Source organism: Uranotaenia lowii, chromosome 1 (genome assembly GCF_029784155.1).
Source record: "Uranotaenia lowii strain MFRU-FL chromosome 1, ASM2978415v1, whole genome shotgun sequence".
NCBI lineage: Eukaryota > Metazoa > Arthropoda > Insecta > Diptera > Culicidae > Uranotaenia > Uranotaenia lowii.
The window spans coordinates 103,186,237-103,203,105 of NC_073691.1; the positions used below are offsets into that span (position 1 = coordinate 103,186,237).

The following is a 16,869-nucleotide window of genomic DNA, read 5'->3' on the forward strand; positions in this document are numbered from 1 at the left end:
ATGGGGAACTACATTCAAAGCTTCCTCACAGACAGAACTGCCAGAGTATTTATAGACGGAGTATACTCCTCTTCTTGTTCGATACACAACGGTGTACCCCAAGGTTCGGTTATAGCTCCCACCCTTTTCTTAATCGGCCTGCAATCAGTTTTTGGAGCCATACCTGAACAAATCGAAACACTGGCCTACGCTGACGACCTCATTCTTTTAACCACATCGCCCTATTCACGACTCGCCAGAAAAAAATTACAGCTTGCCGTGAACAGACTGGAAGACTGGGCGCCCTCTGTTGGATTCAAGTTTGCACCCGACAAATCCAAATTGTTGCACTTTGGACCCAACAGAAAGAAATTGCGCAAAATCCCTCAACTTACCCTACAAAACCAAACTATACCACTGGTACGGACAGCTAAAATTCTTGGAGTCTGGATAGATGACCAACTCAAGTTCACCAATCACATCAACCGGGTTCGAAAAGTAGCGAACAACAAACTCAACATCCTGAAGAAACTGTCCACCCCAAACGGGGCTGGATCCCGTTCAACTCTACTACTTTTCCTCCATGGCTGGCTTTTACCCACGATGCTTCACGGCATCGGTCTGTACAGTCGAGGTTATGATCTCACACTTAGAAAACTAGAACCTGCTTACAACCAAGCAATCCGCTCCATTAGTGGAGCATTCAAGAGCAGTCCAATATCATCTCTCATGGCCGAAAGTGGCCAACTGCCTTTTAAGTTTATACTAGCCAAGCATATCTCCACAAAAGCAATCAGATGGCTATCATACGACCGGTGTGCAGAAGCACCACTCGTACTACGAGCCGTAAAACTGCTAAGTGATATACAAACCTCAATTCCACCTATCAGCTCGCGCACAGAACCCAGACTGCTAAAATGGAATTCGCAAATTCCTAAAACTGACCTTACCCTGCTCTCAAAACTTAAGGCGGGCACAAACCCGTCTATCGTACTGCCACAATTTTATCACCTTGCTTGTACAAAGTACAGAGGCATTCCCAAATTTTACACCGACGGATCGAAAACTCCTGACGGCCGTGTTGGGTGTGGCATTTACAGCGAGAACATCAACATCTCACTTTCCCTTCCCGATATTTGCTCGGTCTTTAGTTCCGAAGCCTTCGCCATACTGTCAGCTGCTCAAAATATATGTCCTCCAAACTCTGTGATTTTTTCGGACTCGGCCAGTGTATTAAAAGCGATCGCTGCTGGAAATAAGAAACATCCCTGGATAGCCGAACTCTCCGAAATTGCCGTTCAAAAAAGGATTACCTTGTGCTGGATCCCCGGACATTCACAGATTCCGGGAAACGAAAAGGCAGATAAACTTGCTGCAGCTGGTGGGCGCCTGGATCCTCCAGAACTGCCTGTCCCATCTTCCGACGCTGTAAAATGGATTAAACGACAAATCAACCTATCTTGGTCCCAGGAATGGAACAGTATCTCCAATAACAAGTTGAGGGAAATTAAAAATTCCACCGAAACTTGGACTGACCGCTTACCGTTCCACGAAAGACGGTTATTCACACGCCTTCCCATTGGACACACCAGACTGTCCCACGAATATTTGATGGACAAAAAAGATCCCACCTTATGTGTAGCCTGTCAAGTCCCGCTAAGCATACACGCAGAAAAATAGAAATTAGTTTCAAAGGAAAGTGCCGCAAAAACAAAGGATTTTTTCCTTTGATTTTGGGACAAATAAAAATTCACGGAGAAAAAAGACGACAGTTGTTTCAATTATTTCAGCTTGTTATACTAATAATCGAAATGCAGTTGATTTTTTCGCATTCAACTACATTTATAATAGATTCAACTACAAACTTTTAATTGTCCTTACGCAATCAACTATCAATATAATGCATTCAACTGTATGATTTATTTTATGCATTCAAGTATAAATACAATAGATTCAACTACAAACTGCTGATTGATCTAATGCAATCAACTATGAATATATTAGATTCAATTGTAATGGTATAATTGATTCAATTGTAATGGTATAATTGATTCAACTGTAGATATGATAGATTCAACTACAATTGTAAAATTGATTATAGGAATTCAACTGTAAATATAATAGATTCAACTGTAGCGGTATAATTGATTCAACTGTAAATATGATAGATTCAATTGTAGTGGTATAGTTGATTCAATTGTCAATATGATAGATTCAACTACAATTGTATCATTGGTTTTAGGCATTCAACTATAAATATAATAGATTCAACTGTAGTGATATAATTGATCCAACTGTAAATATGATAGATTCAACTTTAGTGGTATAATTGATTCAATTGTAAATATGATAGATTCAACTACAAATGTATGATTGATTTTAGGTATTGAACCATAAATATAGTAAATAAAATTATATTGTTATGATAGATTCTGTGTTACTTGAATACTATACTTGAATACTATACTCAAAACACTAAATAAGTGTTTTGAGTATAGTTGCGCATGAGTGCAGAGAAAAATAACAAACAAAAGCGCGACAAATTTTCGTGATAGTGAAACCCGCGGGAATACTTTTCCGAATCCTCCAATCCACCAAGGATTCCTGAGTGCTTTCTCCTGGCAGCGGTTGTGGTGCTTGACCAGCAGTTGGCATTCTTTTGGAAAACGCGACTGTTGATTGGCTGCCGCAAAACCGGCGAAATAGAAATTTCTTCCAAAAAGCTTTTTTGGGCAGCCGAATCCGACGTGAACCTCAATCTCAGGCCGGCGGCTCCAGCGGCATGGAGAACGTGCATACTTGTCGAGGCAAGACGATGGAAGGTAGATATGATTGCGATCAACAAAACGCATCGGACAATTTCCCTGGGAACGATGCTGCTAATCTGTCGCCGACAACATGTGTGCTGGTGAGGAGGAGGCCGACTTACCGGAACACGGGGATCGATTGACAGCAGACCACACCGAACGCCCTGTAGGTCCCCCGCGAAACGCAACGCCCCGTCGAACAGCATGAAATGTTGGTTGCCCGATCAATGATAAAGGCAAAAAATGCGCCGGGTAAGATTTACGAGTTTTGTTTATTCTCAGTTATTTGCAATCTACTTTTTTCCCTGGCAGCTTTCTTTCATTCTACCTAACCCTGTGACTGAGATCGGTGGACTTTCCGGAGGAGCGGTAATCAGCAGCAGCAGTTGTACAGGATTGTATTCCCGTACATTCACCACCACCACCCAATGGTCAGATTTCATTTTAATTCGTGCAATTTTATGTATCTAAAGCGAAAACCAAATAGGTAAATAAAAAAAATGAATAATAATTTGAATTACCGCTAGAACCGATAAAAAAGCAGTTAACAATAAATATGATGACTTGTAAAATAAACATTTTTTGAATCTACAATATCTATAGTTAATCTTAATAAACCAATCATAAAAATATAATTGAATCAATTATATTTACAGTTAAATCAACTATACCAGTATAGTTGAGTTTACTATATTTATTGTTGAATGCACAACATCAATCATACGATTATAGTTGAATCTATTATATTTATTGTTGAATGCAAAAAATCAATCATACAACTATAATTGAATCTATTGTATGTACAGTTGAACGCAAAATATCAATCAGACAATCTATTATACATATAGTTAAAAACTTCAGAATTATAGTTAGCCGAGAATTAATCGTAAATATAGTTAAATATAAGTGGAATATTGTTGGAAAAACTATACTTTTTTCTCCGTGTTCCTTTGATTCAAATGCATTTTCTTTTGTTTCGAAGAAATGCCTTCCTTTGAATCAAAACTTTTTCTTTGTTTCAAATAATTAAATGCTTTTGATTCAAAAACCTTTTCGTTTAATTTTATGCAATTTTCCATTATTCCAACGGTATTTGGGTTTCAATTTAAAAGCATTTGTTTTTCAATTCTAGTTTTTGTTCGTAAAAATTCTAGTACTACATATTAGTTTTCATCCTATTGGAAATTAAATGAAATCAATTATGGTTAAAACATTTTATTTCCTTTTAAGTACATGTTCATCATTTATATCATCGATTTTCCACAGGATAAGACTTCTTGAACCGGTACATCTGTAAATAAAAAGGAAAACACATAATACGGCTTATTATGAAGCTTTCAAAAAACGACATTAAGCTTAATAATGCAATTCAAAAAAAATCCAAATTATTTGCATACATTGCATGAAAAGGTGTGAAAAGTACTTACTGGACGATGTTTATTGGCGGACAGTTCCATCCGAACAACCGATGAAGGGTTTCGGCACCATTTGTTAAGTCTCCATGGACCGGACCGGAAGCGATTGCAACCGCTTAGTCGGAGAACCGGAACAGTCGGAACAGTTTCCTCTTCAAATTAGTTGGATGAAAGGTTGCCCTGAAAAATTGTATTACATAGACAGTTTATTTGAAATTAAATTAATTTTGAAAGACCTACCTAGGAGTCCACTGTCGTTTGTCGTCTCAAAGCTGTCGAAACTTTCCTACGCCGCGTTTGACTTGTGATTCCGGTGCTGTCTGCACGGTAATTTTAGATTATTCAGAGACTGAATAACTTCAGTTCATGGATCGCACCATGTATGAAGATGAAAACAACTGAGTTGGAATCCATCAAAATTCTGAGTTGTTTTCATCTAGCGAGTTTAAAAACCCGGGACTTAGCAAAGACGCGCACTTTTTCGAGCAAAGTCGATTAAAACTACTCAGAGCAATTTGAAAACATAAAGAAAAAACATTTTGCAACTGAAAGACATAAAAAAGAGGAAGTGATCAGGAAGTGGGTTTTTTCAGGTAAAAGTCTTTTTTATTGCAATGTTAGATAGTTTTAACAATTGCCCTTGTTTTTAACAGCAATATCCCTCCAATTTGAACTGGTAACAAGTGTCATGGTGCCTGAAAGTTCGACTTGGGTCAGAATTTTTGAACCGCATCCGGCAGCAGAACATCCACACGAAAAAGGTTCCAGCTCTGCGGGAACAGCTGTCCGAAAACGGAGAGCAGAAGAACGTTTGCTTTTTGTTGCTTCCTTCGGTGCATCAATTTGGATCAACATTGTCGGCTTCAGATCAACTGGAAATGCGTATGGTCACACTCGCCCGCCCGGTTGAGGATTTAATTCAAAAAATTACGCTAGACGATTCCGTCGGTCCAGCGCAAAATGAATGCACCGCTTCAATAATTCAACAGTCCTCATCTTTTGACAACAAAACAAACAAGCATATGTCAGGAAATTAAAACAAACAACATATTCACGCATTTGTTTCATTAGACTGAATTGAATCCGAAATTTCTATTTATTTCTTTCAAAAATATAATCCCTTTCCAAACCGTGTTCAAATTTTAAAAATTCTGAGTTGTTTTGGCTCAGACCGTTCAGATGCTGCTTAAAAATGCCTGATTGAAAACAACTCAAAATTCGCGAAAACCCCTATTATTCATATCTGAGTTGTGCCGTTTTAATCAAAATTTGAGTTTCCCCAGTTTTGGCGAATTTTGAATTGTTTTCCTTCAAATTTGAGTCAGGGAGAATAAGAGTGTGGCGGTTGCGCAACAGGAACGTGAGGGATGAATGACATCCAGGTGTTAATATCCTAAGGACCAAATAATTTAAAAAAAAAAGCGCAACAGGAAGATTCCGCAAAAAAATAAATAGGTGATTGTCTGTAAAAGCTTCTCGCCGGCTCGTTCAACAAACAGAAGCTAATGAAGATGTGTCGACAGTTTGACGAAAAAATACTTTGGTTCAAAAGATAAATCATCTAAATCAATGAATTTTTACTTTGATTCTAAGTTAAAAAAAAATTCTTTGAATTCAAATTAAATATTTTGATTTAAAAATTTGGAACATTGGTTTTATGGGAAAAAAGTTCGGTTCAATATAAAATTTACTTGAATCGAGGAAATTGGATTTTGTTTCAATGTACACAAGGTTTTTGAATCTAAGATGTATTTTTTTTAGTTCAATGGTACTACTTTTCGCTGCGTGTAAAACACATAATACTATTTTGCCCAATATACCAAAAAGCACGAATAGAATCCAACATCGGAATCAACCTGCGACAGGTTCTTTCGAACTGTCCGGACGAAGAGAAAAAAGTTCTGGAATTTCTTAAAAAAAGCAAACTGATTTCTCAAATATAATCTGGCAACCAAACTGTACATCACTTGACACGGAGGAGAGGAGATGAATAACACGAGAGTGTTAAAATCCCAGAAAAACAAAAAAAAAGCCTCCGTCGTGCGTTATTTTTTTGTGATTGATCGGTGACAGAAAGCCTATGACAAATATCCCTCGTCTTGCATGAAGCTCGAATAGTACACTGGTTAAGATGTCGGACTGGCAAGACGATGAAATTGGTGATTTGAGTTCTAATCTTCCTACGGCGCTGTGGTTATTAATTTTATTTTCTTGTTTCTGGGATGGATTATCCAATAGGAAGGAAATCCCATAAAATGTTTTTCTTGTTTCGCTTGAATGTAGTGGTCATGAATAATTTTGGTTGGAAGCCGAGTCCTTATGCCAGTTACGGTTTTTCAAACATACCGTCTTCGGCACAGTGCACATTTCAGAGCATTATCGGCACAGAGATTTGCTAAAAAGGCATTGGATTTCTGCAACCTCTTCTATGGGTGTAGTTACCAGAACCCTCAAACATAGATTAATCATCGCGACGAGCGCTTTCTTTAGACGTTACGCCCGAGAATTTCAAAATTTACCACTTATCTATTTAACTATTTCAGTTAGCCTTTTCTGCTGATGTTATAATCGATTCAGTCGGTTTGCTTCAGTGTGAGCATTTTGAATTTTTTTTCATCTGTTGGTGGACCGTCGGAGACAAAATAACGTGTAGCGAGTTATCTTTATCGTCAATGGAAACAGATGAGAAGCAATCGCTTTCTCATATTGCTGATCCACTCTTTTTTTCTATTTCTGCGATAGCTGATTTGGGCTCCCGTAGGGTACCACTGTAAAAAAAAAAATACAGTATTCAAGAAAAAAAATGAGCATTGTTCGACATAAGGATTATTTATCGACTGAAATTAAATCGGATGAACAAGCGGAAAACATTGAAAGATGGTTTAAGAAAAAGTTGTCAAACAAACATGTATACCAAATATTATTATCGGATTATCTATTGTTTATAAAACAAAAAATTGTGTTTGCCTTGAGCTTGGTCAATCAGCGGTCAAAATCACGGAAAAATGAATAGATGCGATGGGGTCTGTAACTCTCCTTTCGTTACGCCCGCTCAGTCACAAGCAGTGATGGTAAATTTCGCCCGTCACGCTTGACCCGACTAGTTTTGTTTCATCAAACGACTGGCACTGTTCTCAATTGACGGAGCCTCACTACTCGCATGACGGATAAAGCACGACAACAATCAACATTTCTCCATCATCGACTGGCGAAGCTCCTACACATGGTCAAAATTTCTCCTGAGAGTGACTGGCAAATCTCTTCACACTTCGATCGGCTGCTGACGGCAGGTACAACTAATTGAACGACTTGCTGGCAGAGAGCAACAATAGCAATAAAAAACTGAAAACGAGCTTGCTGGCAGGAGCAACAATAATAATAAATGCTTTTCTTGTTCCTTTTCGGTCGTCTTCGGCTTGCTGGCAGGAGCAACAATAATAATAAATGCGTTTCTTTTTCGTCATCGGTCGCTTGAATGCGATTGCTTGACTAGGTTATTATTTTAGCTTCAAATGAATGGGGAATGAATGACTGGCAAACGAAGTGACTGGTCGTTAAGGAACAGTCAATTGAGTTTGACGGACCAAGAGGCTTCACAGTCACAGCTTCACGCCTCATGACGATGACTTTTGCCAAGCATGGTCACAAGAGATTCCCCAAGATTCCCAGGGTAAGCTCAACTTGCCTTATTTAAGAAGGTGATAAGAGGAAGAGAAAAATCACACTTTAGTTACCGAATTTCTGGATTTATTCGGCACTTCGATCCCTAACGTCCCTAGCTGAGGTTTTACATTGAAACTTACGTTTGTAAGTGTATGATGTCAGTGTAGGGGCCCGCCGCTGCCGATGACTTACTTTTTTTCATCGAGGATCCGATTCGTCGATAGGGAACATTATGTCCGCTTTGGTTCGCTCGGATTCGCACCTGAATCCTTCGAATGGAATCACCACCACGAGGCCGTCGGAATTTTAGTTTCACCTTCGCAGGGTTGCTTTTGTTGTCGGTTGGGCCACCAATGGAGGATTCCACGCCAGTTTTTGGTCAGTTCGACCACGAGTCTGCCAGAGCGTATGTTGATGGACGCTCCTTCGGAATATCTGGAAAACGAGGTATGCCACCTCAGCCTTCTTCGGGACCAGACTATTCACCAAGGCTTATCCTGGTAGAAATTCACGCTACCCACGGATTAAACCAAAGGTTTTGGTCAACGGGGTCATTCAACACGGATAGACACTTCCGGAAATAGTTGAGGGACGATTTCCGATCTTCTTGTTCAACAAACACTTTTTTGTAACGTAAGTGTTGCTACTTTGCTGGTCCGAAACGAAGTGGAAGATCAGCGGAAGTCTCACTTTTTCCAACTCCGTTTTTCCATTTTTTTGATGAACGTTTACCATAGGGCAATATTATACCACTTTGGTGAAGTTCTATGGTGTTTTGTGGAGAGTGTGGCGAGTGTGGTGTTGTTGCTGCTGTATACAAACCTAACAGTGTACTGTGTTTTCAAATTTGAAAAGAACGTTGTGCCGCAATCTACTCTTTTCTTTTTCTTTATTTTGGATTTTTATTTTATTTTTATTGGTTTATTTTTAGTAAATTTTTGATTGGATTTTTAATTTGTTGGTTGGCTTTTTGATCTTAAAACTACCCTAATTAGCTAAATTGGTAGAAGTGTGATTTTAACCTTATGTTTAGTTATAAATTTAAGAAAATTGAGAAATTTACATATGAACAAGTGAACGTACAAATATGGACGGTTACAGGTCAATCAGCGGACAAATTCACGAAAAAAAAATGAAAACCTGTAGTTGTTTAAATAAGTTTAGAGTTCGACGACACGGTAGCGATCATTCATTGAATGTTGGATTTCGTGCTAAGTTTTGCAGTCGGAGTTATCCGTATAAAGTTTAACTGAAAAGCGATTAGAGTGTAGAAAACCGTCAGATTTTATACTGATTTGACAGATCGCACAAATTTCGCAGTTATGAGTGCGCAGTCCAATTTTTTGCGATGTGAATGGTATTATTTCCTATAATAGATTATTCACCGTACACAACTCCTTTTTTAACTTATCATGTACGATTTGTTACATTTTAACGACAACATAATTGAATTCGACCAGCATAAAAAGTATCAAAGACGCATTTATCGTATCAGAAATCTTCGTCATGCAAAATTCATTAATTCTCAGGAAAAATGTGTTTTCAATAATGTAGATTGTTTTTTGTTTTGTCTGGGATTTTAACGCTCGTAATTAATTCAATTTCAATGAATACTAAGAATAATAATATTTCATTCCGATGACTTCATGTTTTGTCCTCTCTTGCAAAATAATTATTGAAGATTGATTCAAGAATTTACTTCTTAACTTTTCAATGAAATTAGTGAGTAAAGGTGCATTTACAGTTCTTTCGAACGTGAAAATGAAAAAACTTATATTCTTCAAAAACTCGACTATGCTGCATTTCATGGCTGCGAAACTAGGCGGAATAGATGCGGAATGGTTGAACGATTATTTTTGAACTGATTTCCTTGTTCAAAGCCCTTTAATATTAATTTTATTTCAATTCCCCCGATTTTCACTGCGGAATATTTTTTCCACGTTCACTGACATTCCGCTCGAAGTGTAAACGCACTGAGCGAACGTGAAAACGGAAAACGAACAAGAGTGGTGAATATAAATTCCGCGTTCATTTTCACGTCCGAATGGCAATGTGCATTCTGAAAAAAATTTCACCGATGACGGAAAAATTTTTGCTTCATAAAAAATTAGTTTTTTAATTTGTAAGTACATTTGAAGGCAATTAAAGGCTTAAAATACTACGAGTTTGAAATGAAACGCATACGATTTTTTTTTAAACTTTAAAACCCGCTTGGGCATCATTTAATTGCACCTGTTGGAAGAGTTTCTCGACGAATAAATGTACCTGTTGGAAGAGCTTCTCAACGAATAAATGTAAATGAAGATCATCGAATGGCAAGATTCCATTGAAATAAAAAAATAGATTCCGCTTTGTTCAAATGTGTGTTTCAGAAAAGGTAATATGGAAATAATTATAAAAATTTATGAAATCATTCAAAAATAATGTGTTTTAAGGAGAACTGAAAAGCATAAAAATTAACAAACAAAAGAGTACTGATGCATTTTAATTAAATAAAAACCTTTTCAATTGTTTCACTAATTAAAAGTAATTTTGAAATTTTTGTTTGTCAATTTTTAATCAAGAACAAAAAATGGCTATCTTGTAGAAGTTATATCACAGGTTATATTCATAACGTCCTTTCAATAAGTTTTTCAAAAGAAACGAATCGCTAAAGCTCGTTACTTCTTGATCGATAAATACTTTTTGGGAGTACTTTAAATTCATAAAATTTAATTTAAATTCATTGTATTCAAAGATAAGAACTTTGGGATTATTTGATTAAATCAATCGTTTTCAAAGCTGAATATGTTTTGAAGAAGAACAATATGTTTTTTTGAGAAATTTGAATTTAAATTTGAGCATTGGTTCGACAAGTATCGATCAAAACATTGGTTGAATGATCTGTCATTTTCCGATCGAAACCAATTTCTACCCGCAGTTGAACAAACCTCTTACTAATTTTGAAGATCTGACCGATTTGACATTTCACTGCGGAATATTTTTTCACTGTGGTGAGTTCACGTTCACGTTCGAGTTCGAGTTCACAAGAACTGTAAACCGGGCTTAAGAGGGAATTTTTTGACTGTGTTTACTGCTCCGGCTAACCTACCGCACGGAAGGCTACCGTCGCGCGATTAGAAAATTTCCCAGTAACCGCAATATTTATCGCTAGGTGTACACCCAAAATAATTTTCACTTAAAAAATAAGTGACATCTGTAGTAAATTCTCGCCATACGTAATTTCATTTGAATTTTAAGTGATGGGTCAAGTGAATTCACTTAAGTGACCGGTCAAGTGAATTACACTATGACGTTCGAGTGAAATTTATCTGAATTTCTAAGTAATACTGTATTTGTTTATGCCGAGTGTTGCACTGGTGCACCACTAGGTGCTGTCAAACTGTTTGTTTATTTGGACGGTGTTGCACTGGTTTTGACCTGGTGTTGCACTGCCATCGGGCGGTGTTGCCCCGAAAATTTTGTCAGTGTTGCGAGAGAGCGTGTGAGTGAGCGAGGTAGCAATACACTGGCGACGATTTGTGTTTGTTTTTGTCGGGTACGGTGGAACACTCCACGAGTGGAGAAAACAAATACAGTATAAGTTTCTAGTTGATTATCTCTTGCATTTTTAAATAAAAGAACATTTATAGAACACCACTTCGATTTCAAATACTTACATTACGCTTTCGCCATACATTTATTGATTGGAAAATTCCATCGTTATCCCAAGGCAGATCGGTTACTGCGGATAGTGCGACTTCTAAATCTTCCCTGCTGCAAACCAGAAAATCTGTCCGGTTCAACCCACAAACTGAAACAACCTTTAAATAACTTTTTCTTACATCACGTTTAACACAAACTACCGCCAAAATCGCCTAGTAAAGAATTGAGAAAATCCAAATCCAGCATAAGCTTTAAACGCTGCTCTTTAGAATTTGCCATTTTGATCTCTGAACATAAACACAATTACAACCCGACATTCACTTGAAATTCAAGTGATGGGGAAGTGAATATTTTTTCTCACTTCAAATTCAAGTGACGCCTGAAGTGAATGTGGATGAATTCACTTTAAGTGACTGCCAAGTGAAATGTATATGTCGCACTTGAATGGAAGGAAATCATTGGATCCTTGTTTTTAAGTGAAAAATCATGTGTATTTTAAGAGTGAATTTGGGTTCAGTGTAACACAAGGGATAAATCAGTTATCAGTAACAGATCAGTTGGATTTGCTTCCCTGGTTGCGCTGCTTGTCGTCTCAGCATGACATCAGCCTAACTTGAAGATTTATTTTTTGGAAGCTTGATCAAACATGAAGTCAATATGGATTATTTAATAATTCTATCATTTTGCTGAAAAAACTGTGCCGATTTCTTTTGCAAATCGAAATAACACTGGCATCTCTTACTGCCGTTTCTGAAGTTAATCGTTCGTATTTTTCATACACCTTTTCTTAGATCATTACTTTTCTCATTAACGTGAAAAAATTTAAATCAGGGGTGAGCAACCTTTTGAAGCATCGGGCCACTTTTAATTTGAAATTCTTTCGGCGGGCCGCATTAAAATAAAATTCCGGTAATAATAGTTGACAGAGTTTTATGTATTTTTTTTTAATACCACAAATTTATGACAACTAAAAACTGTAAATAAAACGAATCCATGTAATTGTATAAACATTTTTTTTCAATTGAATGTGATTAAACCAGCCGAAATCGAATAGGTTCATCACTAAATCTTGATCATTTTACAATAATTGAAATGTTTTTATTTATCTGGAATGTTTAGTGAATATTCCTTTATTTATAAAGAGGAAACATCTTTTTTTCCCTTTTATTTATAAAAAACTAAAAAATTGTGAAAGTCTTTATATGGTTCGTAAAAAGATTTGAACCATTTTCTGAGAAAAACCCTTTTTCTTTCAAACCAATATTTTCCATCATTAGTTCTCTTAAGAAGTTGAATAGAGCTCAACCATAGCGATTTTTTCTCTGCGCATTTTCGAAATGTTTTTTCACAATTTATTTAAGTTTTGTCGTGAAGCCTCAATTTTTTTCTATAAACGGCGATTTTTTTTTTAAATTTGAAGTTCCGTATGAAATTATTGCATTGAGATGTTTAGCGAGGTTTCAAAATCAAGAAAAAAAAAAGATTTTCACGGATTGTTTTTCGCACAGCTCAGGGAATTTAGCGAGAGGAAAAGCGAATGATTTTTCGGCTAGAATTGGTAGAACAAAAAACACGTCCGACTGTAACAACGGTTAGATTTATTCCGATCCTTTTCAAATGGGCAGTGGTGCCAATAGATTTATAGCAAGGATACAACATTATGGAAACACAGGGGTGTATTCAAGGGTACATTAATTTTTCAATCGTTCATTCACCCCCCGTTGAGTCTCGCCCTCGAGATCAACCGGAAGTAAGGCTATTTTTGTAACCGCTCTCTTGAACTCGCTGCCACTAGCGGTGCGGACCGTCACCACTCTCACGATGTTGTCCTCGCCGGGATGAAGAATTTCGATACGTCCAAGTCGCCACTGCTGGGGTGGGAGGTTGTCCTCAACCAGTAAAACAAGATCACCCTTTGTAAACTTCCGAACACCATCGCTCCACTTTTGACGACTTTGCAAATGATGTAAATATTCACGGGACCATCTTTGCCAGAAATGCTCCTGCATGTACTTCACGTGTTGCCACCTATTTAATCGACCGACCTTTTCCTCCTTAAGCGACGACTCGGGTAAGGCCAGTAGAGAACGTCCAATCAAGAAATGCGAAGGAGTTAACGCTGCTGCATCACAAGGATCGTCTGACATCGGGCAAAGGGGTCTTGAGTTGAGTATTGCTTCTGTGCGGACCAGGAAGTAAGCATCTTCTCATATGTCAATCTTGTTTCTCCAACTACTCGCTTGAGATGATACTTCATCGATTTGACGCCAGCTTCCCATATTCCGCCAAAGTGAGGGCTTCTGGGTGGAATAAAATGCCATTTAAGTCCACGAGTTGCACAAAATTCTTGTAATTTGGCACAGTGTAATTCGTCTTCAAACAATTTTCTCATATCGGCTAATTCATGATTAGCGCCGACGAAAGATGTTCCATTGTCTGTGAAAATATCACTTGGTAATCCACGGCGGCCCACAAATCGATTCAAGCAGGCTATGAAATTTTCGGTAGTCAAATTGGTAACCAGCTCGAAATGGATTGCTTTCACCGTCATACAAATGAACACAACGACGTACGCCTTGTAAGTGTTTCTTCCTCTGGTTCCGAAGGTCAAAGTAAATGGTCCAGCATAATCGATCCCAACCAGTGAAAACGGTGGTGCTGGATTGACTCGGTGCTTCGGTAAGTCTCCCATAAATTGTCGCTCAGGTCTTGCGCGTAGCTTAGCGCAAACAATGCAGTTCGAAATAATCTTCTTTATTATCTTTTTAGCACGTACGGGCCAGTACCGTTCTCGAACGATGGCAAGGAGTCCCGAATGGCCAACATGGAGATTTTCTTCGTGTAGTTTGCGAACCAGGATTGTTGTCACAAAGTGTTGTTCAGGCAGAAGGATTTGATGCTTCCCATCGTAGGGAATAGCAGAATACTTGAGCCGACCACCGACTCGGATGAGCCCGTCGTTTCAATCAGCAATCAGCGGGGTTTACATTTGTGCGTACATAGCACCATCGAAAATCTTGCGTGACCTCAACAATTGAAGCAACTCGATTGGATACAAATTGGTTAAGCGACAAAGGAGATTTTTTTAGCCAGCACAATACAATTTGCGAGTCGCTATAAAGAATCACATTGTGGAATTCAATTTGCATTGCTAACATAACCTTCTGCGTAAGCTCTGCTAATAGTTTAGCGGCTAATAATTCTAGTCGGGGAATAGTTACTGGCTTCAAGGGAGCAACTCGAGACTTACTAATTGAAAGATTTACCTGTGTGGTTCCGTCGGAGGAGATGCTTTTAATGTCTATTACCGCACCGTAGGCCTGGCAGGATGCATCGGAATAACCATGGAGCTCGATTAGTGTTGGATGGTTCGCTATCACACGTCTTGGTTTGCGCATCTCGTTGATGGTTGGTAGTTGTTGTTGGAAGTTTTGCCATTTTAGTTGCAGCTCGGTGGGCAACTCTTCATCCCAGCCAATTCCCAGTCGCCAAATGTCCTGCATCAGAAGCTTCGCCGTGGTGATGATCGGGCCCAAAAATCCAAGGGGATCAAAGCGTCGGCCGATGTCAGACAAAACACTTCGCTTCGTGGTTGAATTACCTTTGGACGGTCGAATGAAAAATCGAAAGAAATCAGCTGTTGGATTCCAGATGAGACCAAGTGTCTTAATCGAATCGTTGACATCAGAATCGAAACCAATTTGCTTCTCGTGCAAGTCGTTTGGGATAAGTTTTAACACCTCTGGACCACTGGAACAAAACTTATGTACGCCAAAACCACCTTTGGACAGGAGTTGCGTTAGTTGATTGTAGATGTTGATCACCTCTTCGACCGTTTTGCCACCCGTCAGGAAGTCGTCGATGTAGCTATCCATGGAGACGACTCGAGCAGCTGATTCGAATTGTTCGCCATCGTCTGCTGCCAGTTGGAGCAACGCTTGTGTTGCATGATGCGGGGAACTTGCGACACCATAAGTTACCGTTTGTAGCTCGTAGATGGTACGTTCGCCAGCTTGGTTGTACCATAGGATCCGTTGATACTTGCAGTCGTCTTGATGAAGTTTGACCTGGCGGTACATTTTTGGGATGTCTGCTGTTAGCGCTACTTGGTGAGTGCAAAATCGGAACAGAATCGAAACCAGATCGCTTTGCACTGTTGGGCCTACCAGGAGAGTGTCGTTTAGCGAGATGCCAGTTGTTGTTTTCGCTGATGCGTCAAATACGACTCGTGTTTTGGTTGTGGAACTGGACTCTTTGAAGACGGCGTGGTGTGGAATGTAGTATCCCTCGTCGATCAAAGCGCTCACCTCTTTCATGTGACCGAGTGCCAGATATTCGGACATGAATTCGGAGTACTGCTCAGCACGAACTGGATTCCGTGCGAGTGAAACCATCAGCCTGTCAAGTCGTTTCCTTGCGTTGCTGTAGGAACCACCAAGCTGGTCCTTGAGATGGTTGAACGGTAAACGTACCTGGCAGCGGCCATCCTCGTCTCTTGTGTGGGTGAGCTTGAAGTGTTCCTGAACAGCAGCTTCAGCAGCGGATAATGTTGATTCGGTTAGCATATTTTCGATTTCCCAAAACCTGACCAGTGTTGCGTTGAGTTCGGTGTCTTTGCGGTTGAGCTGACACACGCGGGGGAGGGGTTTTGGTTTTCTGGGCTGAACATAACCTGACACCACCCAGCCTAATTCAGTTTCAGCTAGGGTGAGGTTGCTGTTGTTGATTTTAATTCGACCATCTCGGACCAAATCGAAAATATTTCATTGCCAATAATTAAATCGACCGAGCCTGGGGCATGGAATGTTGGATCGGCAAATGTCAAACCGGTCGGGATTTTAAGTGTTTGCGTGTCAACTTCAAAAAGGGGTAGATTGGTGGATACTGATGGAGCAACCAAAAATTCCAGCATGGAGGTGGAATAATCGTTCACGCAGGATTGGATGCGTGTCGAGAGCGCATAATTGACACGCGTTTGGATGTCATTCAAGCCACTTACCGGAAGGACTCGTCGCATATTTACCATGAGCTTGGAGGCCAGGTTTTCGCTGATGATGTGACTGTCGGATCCGGAATCGAGAAGTGCTCGACACTGAACAGTGGAGCCACCTTTACCGACAATCAAAACTTGCGCTGTCGATAGAAGTACCTGCTTTGTGATGGCTCCCAAGTGAGTACACAATGTTGTAGCAGAGTACTTCGTTGATGTGGGTGTTTCAGGGACACTTTCTGGTTCTGGCTTCAAGCTGCTGGCTGAGTTGGTGGGATGCAAGAAACTGTGGTGCTTTCGATTGCATCCTTCCACCTTGCACCCTTGCTCCGATGGACACTCGCTGACTCGATGCATCGCTCGCAAGCAA

At 39.2% G+C, this 16,869-nt stretch overlaps 2 protein-coding genes across 2 annotated transcripts; one reads left to right on the plus strand and one right to left on the minus strand.

Annotated features, from left to right (window-relative positions):
* Positions 1-1,659, plus strand: LOC129737712 (uncharacterized). The gene has a single exon (XM_055728872.1). It carries the CDS (start codon positions 1-3, stop codon positions 1,657-1,659), a length of 1,659 nt encoding a protein of 552 aa, XP_055584847.1.
* An 11,541-nt stretch (positions 1,660-13,200) lies between these two features.
* On the minus strand, positions 13,201-16,074 carry LOC129737713 (uncharacterized). Its single transcript, XM_055728874.1, has 2 exons — positions 14,776-16,074; positions 13,201-13,377 (listed from the first exon to the last, which is right to left on the minus strand). Exons 1-2 carry the CDS (start codon positions 16,072-16,074, stop codon positions 13,201-13,203), a joined length of 1,476 nt encoding a protein of 491 aa, XP_055584849.1.
* Positions 16,075-16,869: the final 795 nt, after the last annotated feature.

Bases quoted from the DNA above. Each gene is read 5' to 3' on its own strand.
- LOC129737712 (XM_055728872.1), top strand. From the start codon at position 1: ATGGGGAACTACATTCAAAGCTTCCTCACAGACAGAACTGCCAGAGTA.
- LOC129737713 (XM_055728874.1), bottom strand. From the start codon at position 16,074: ATGCTAACCGAATCAACATTATCCGCTGCTGAAGCTGCTGTTCAGGAA. The intron at 13,378-14,775 runs GTAAATCTTTCA...CCACCCCAGCAG, and splicing joins CCTCCGACGGAACCACACAG to TGGCGACTTGGACGTATCGA.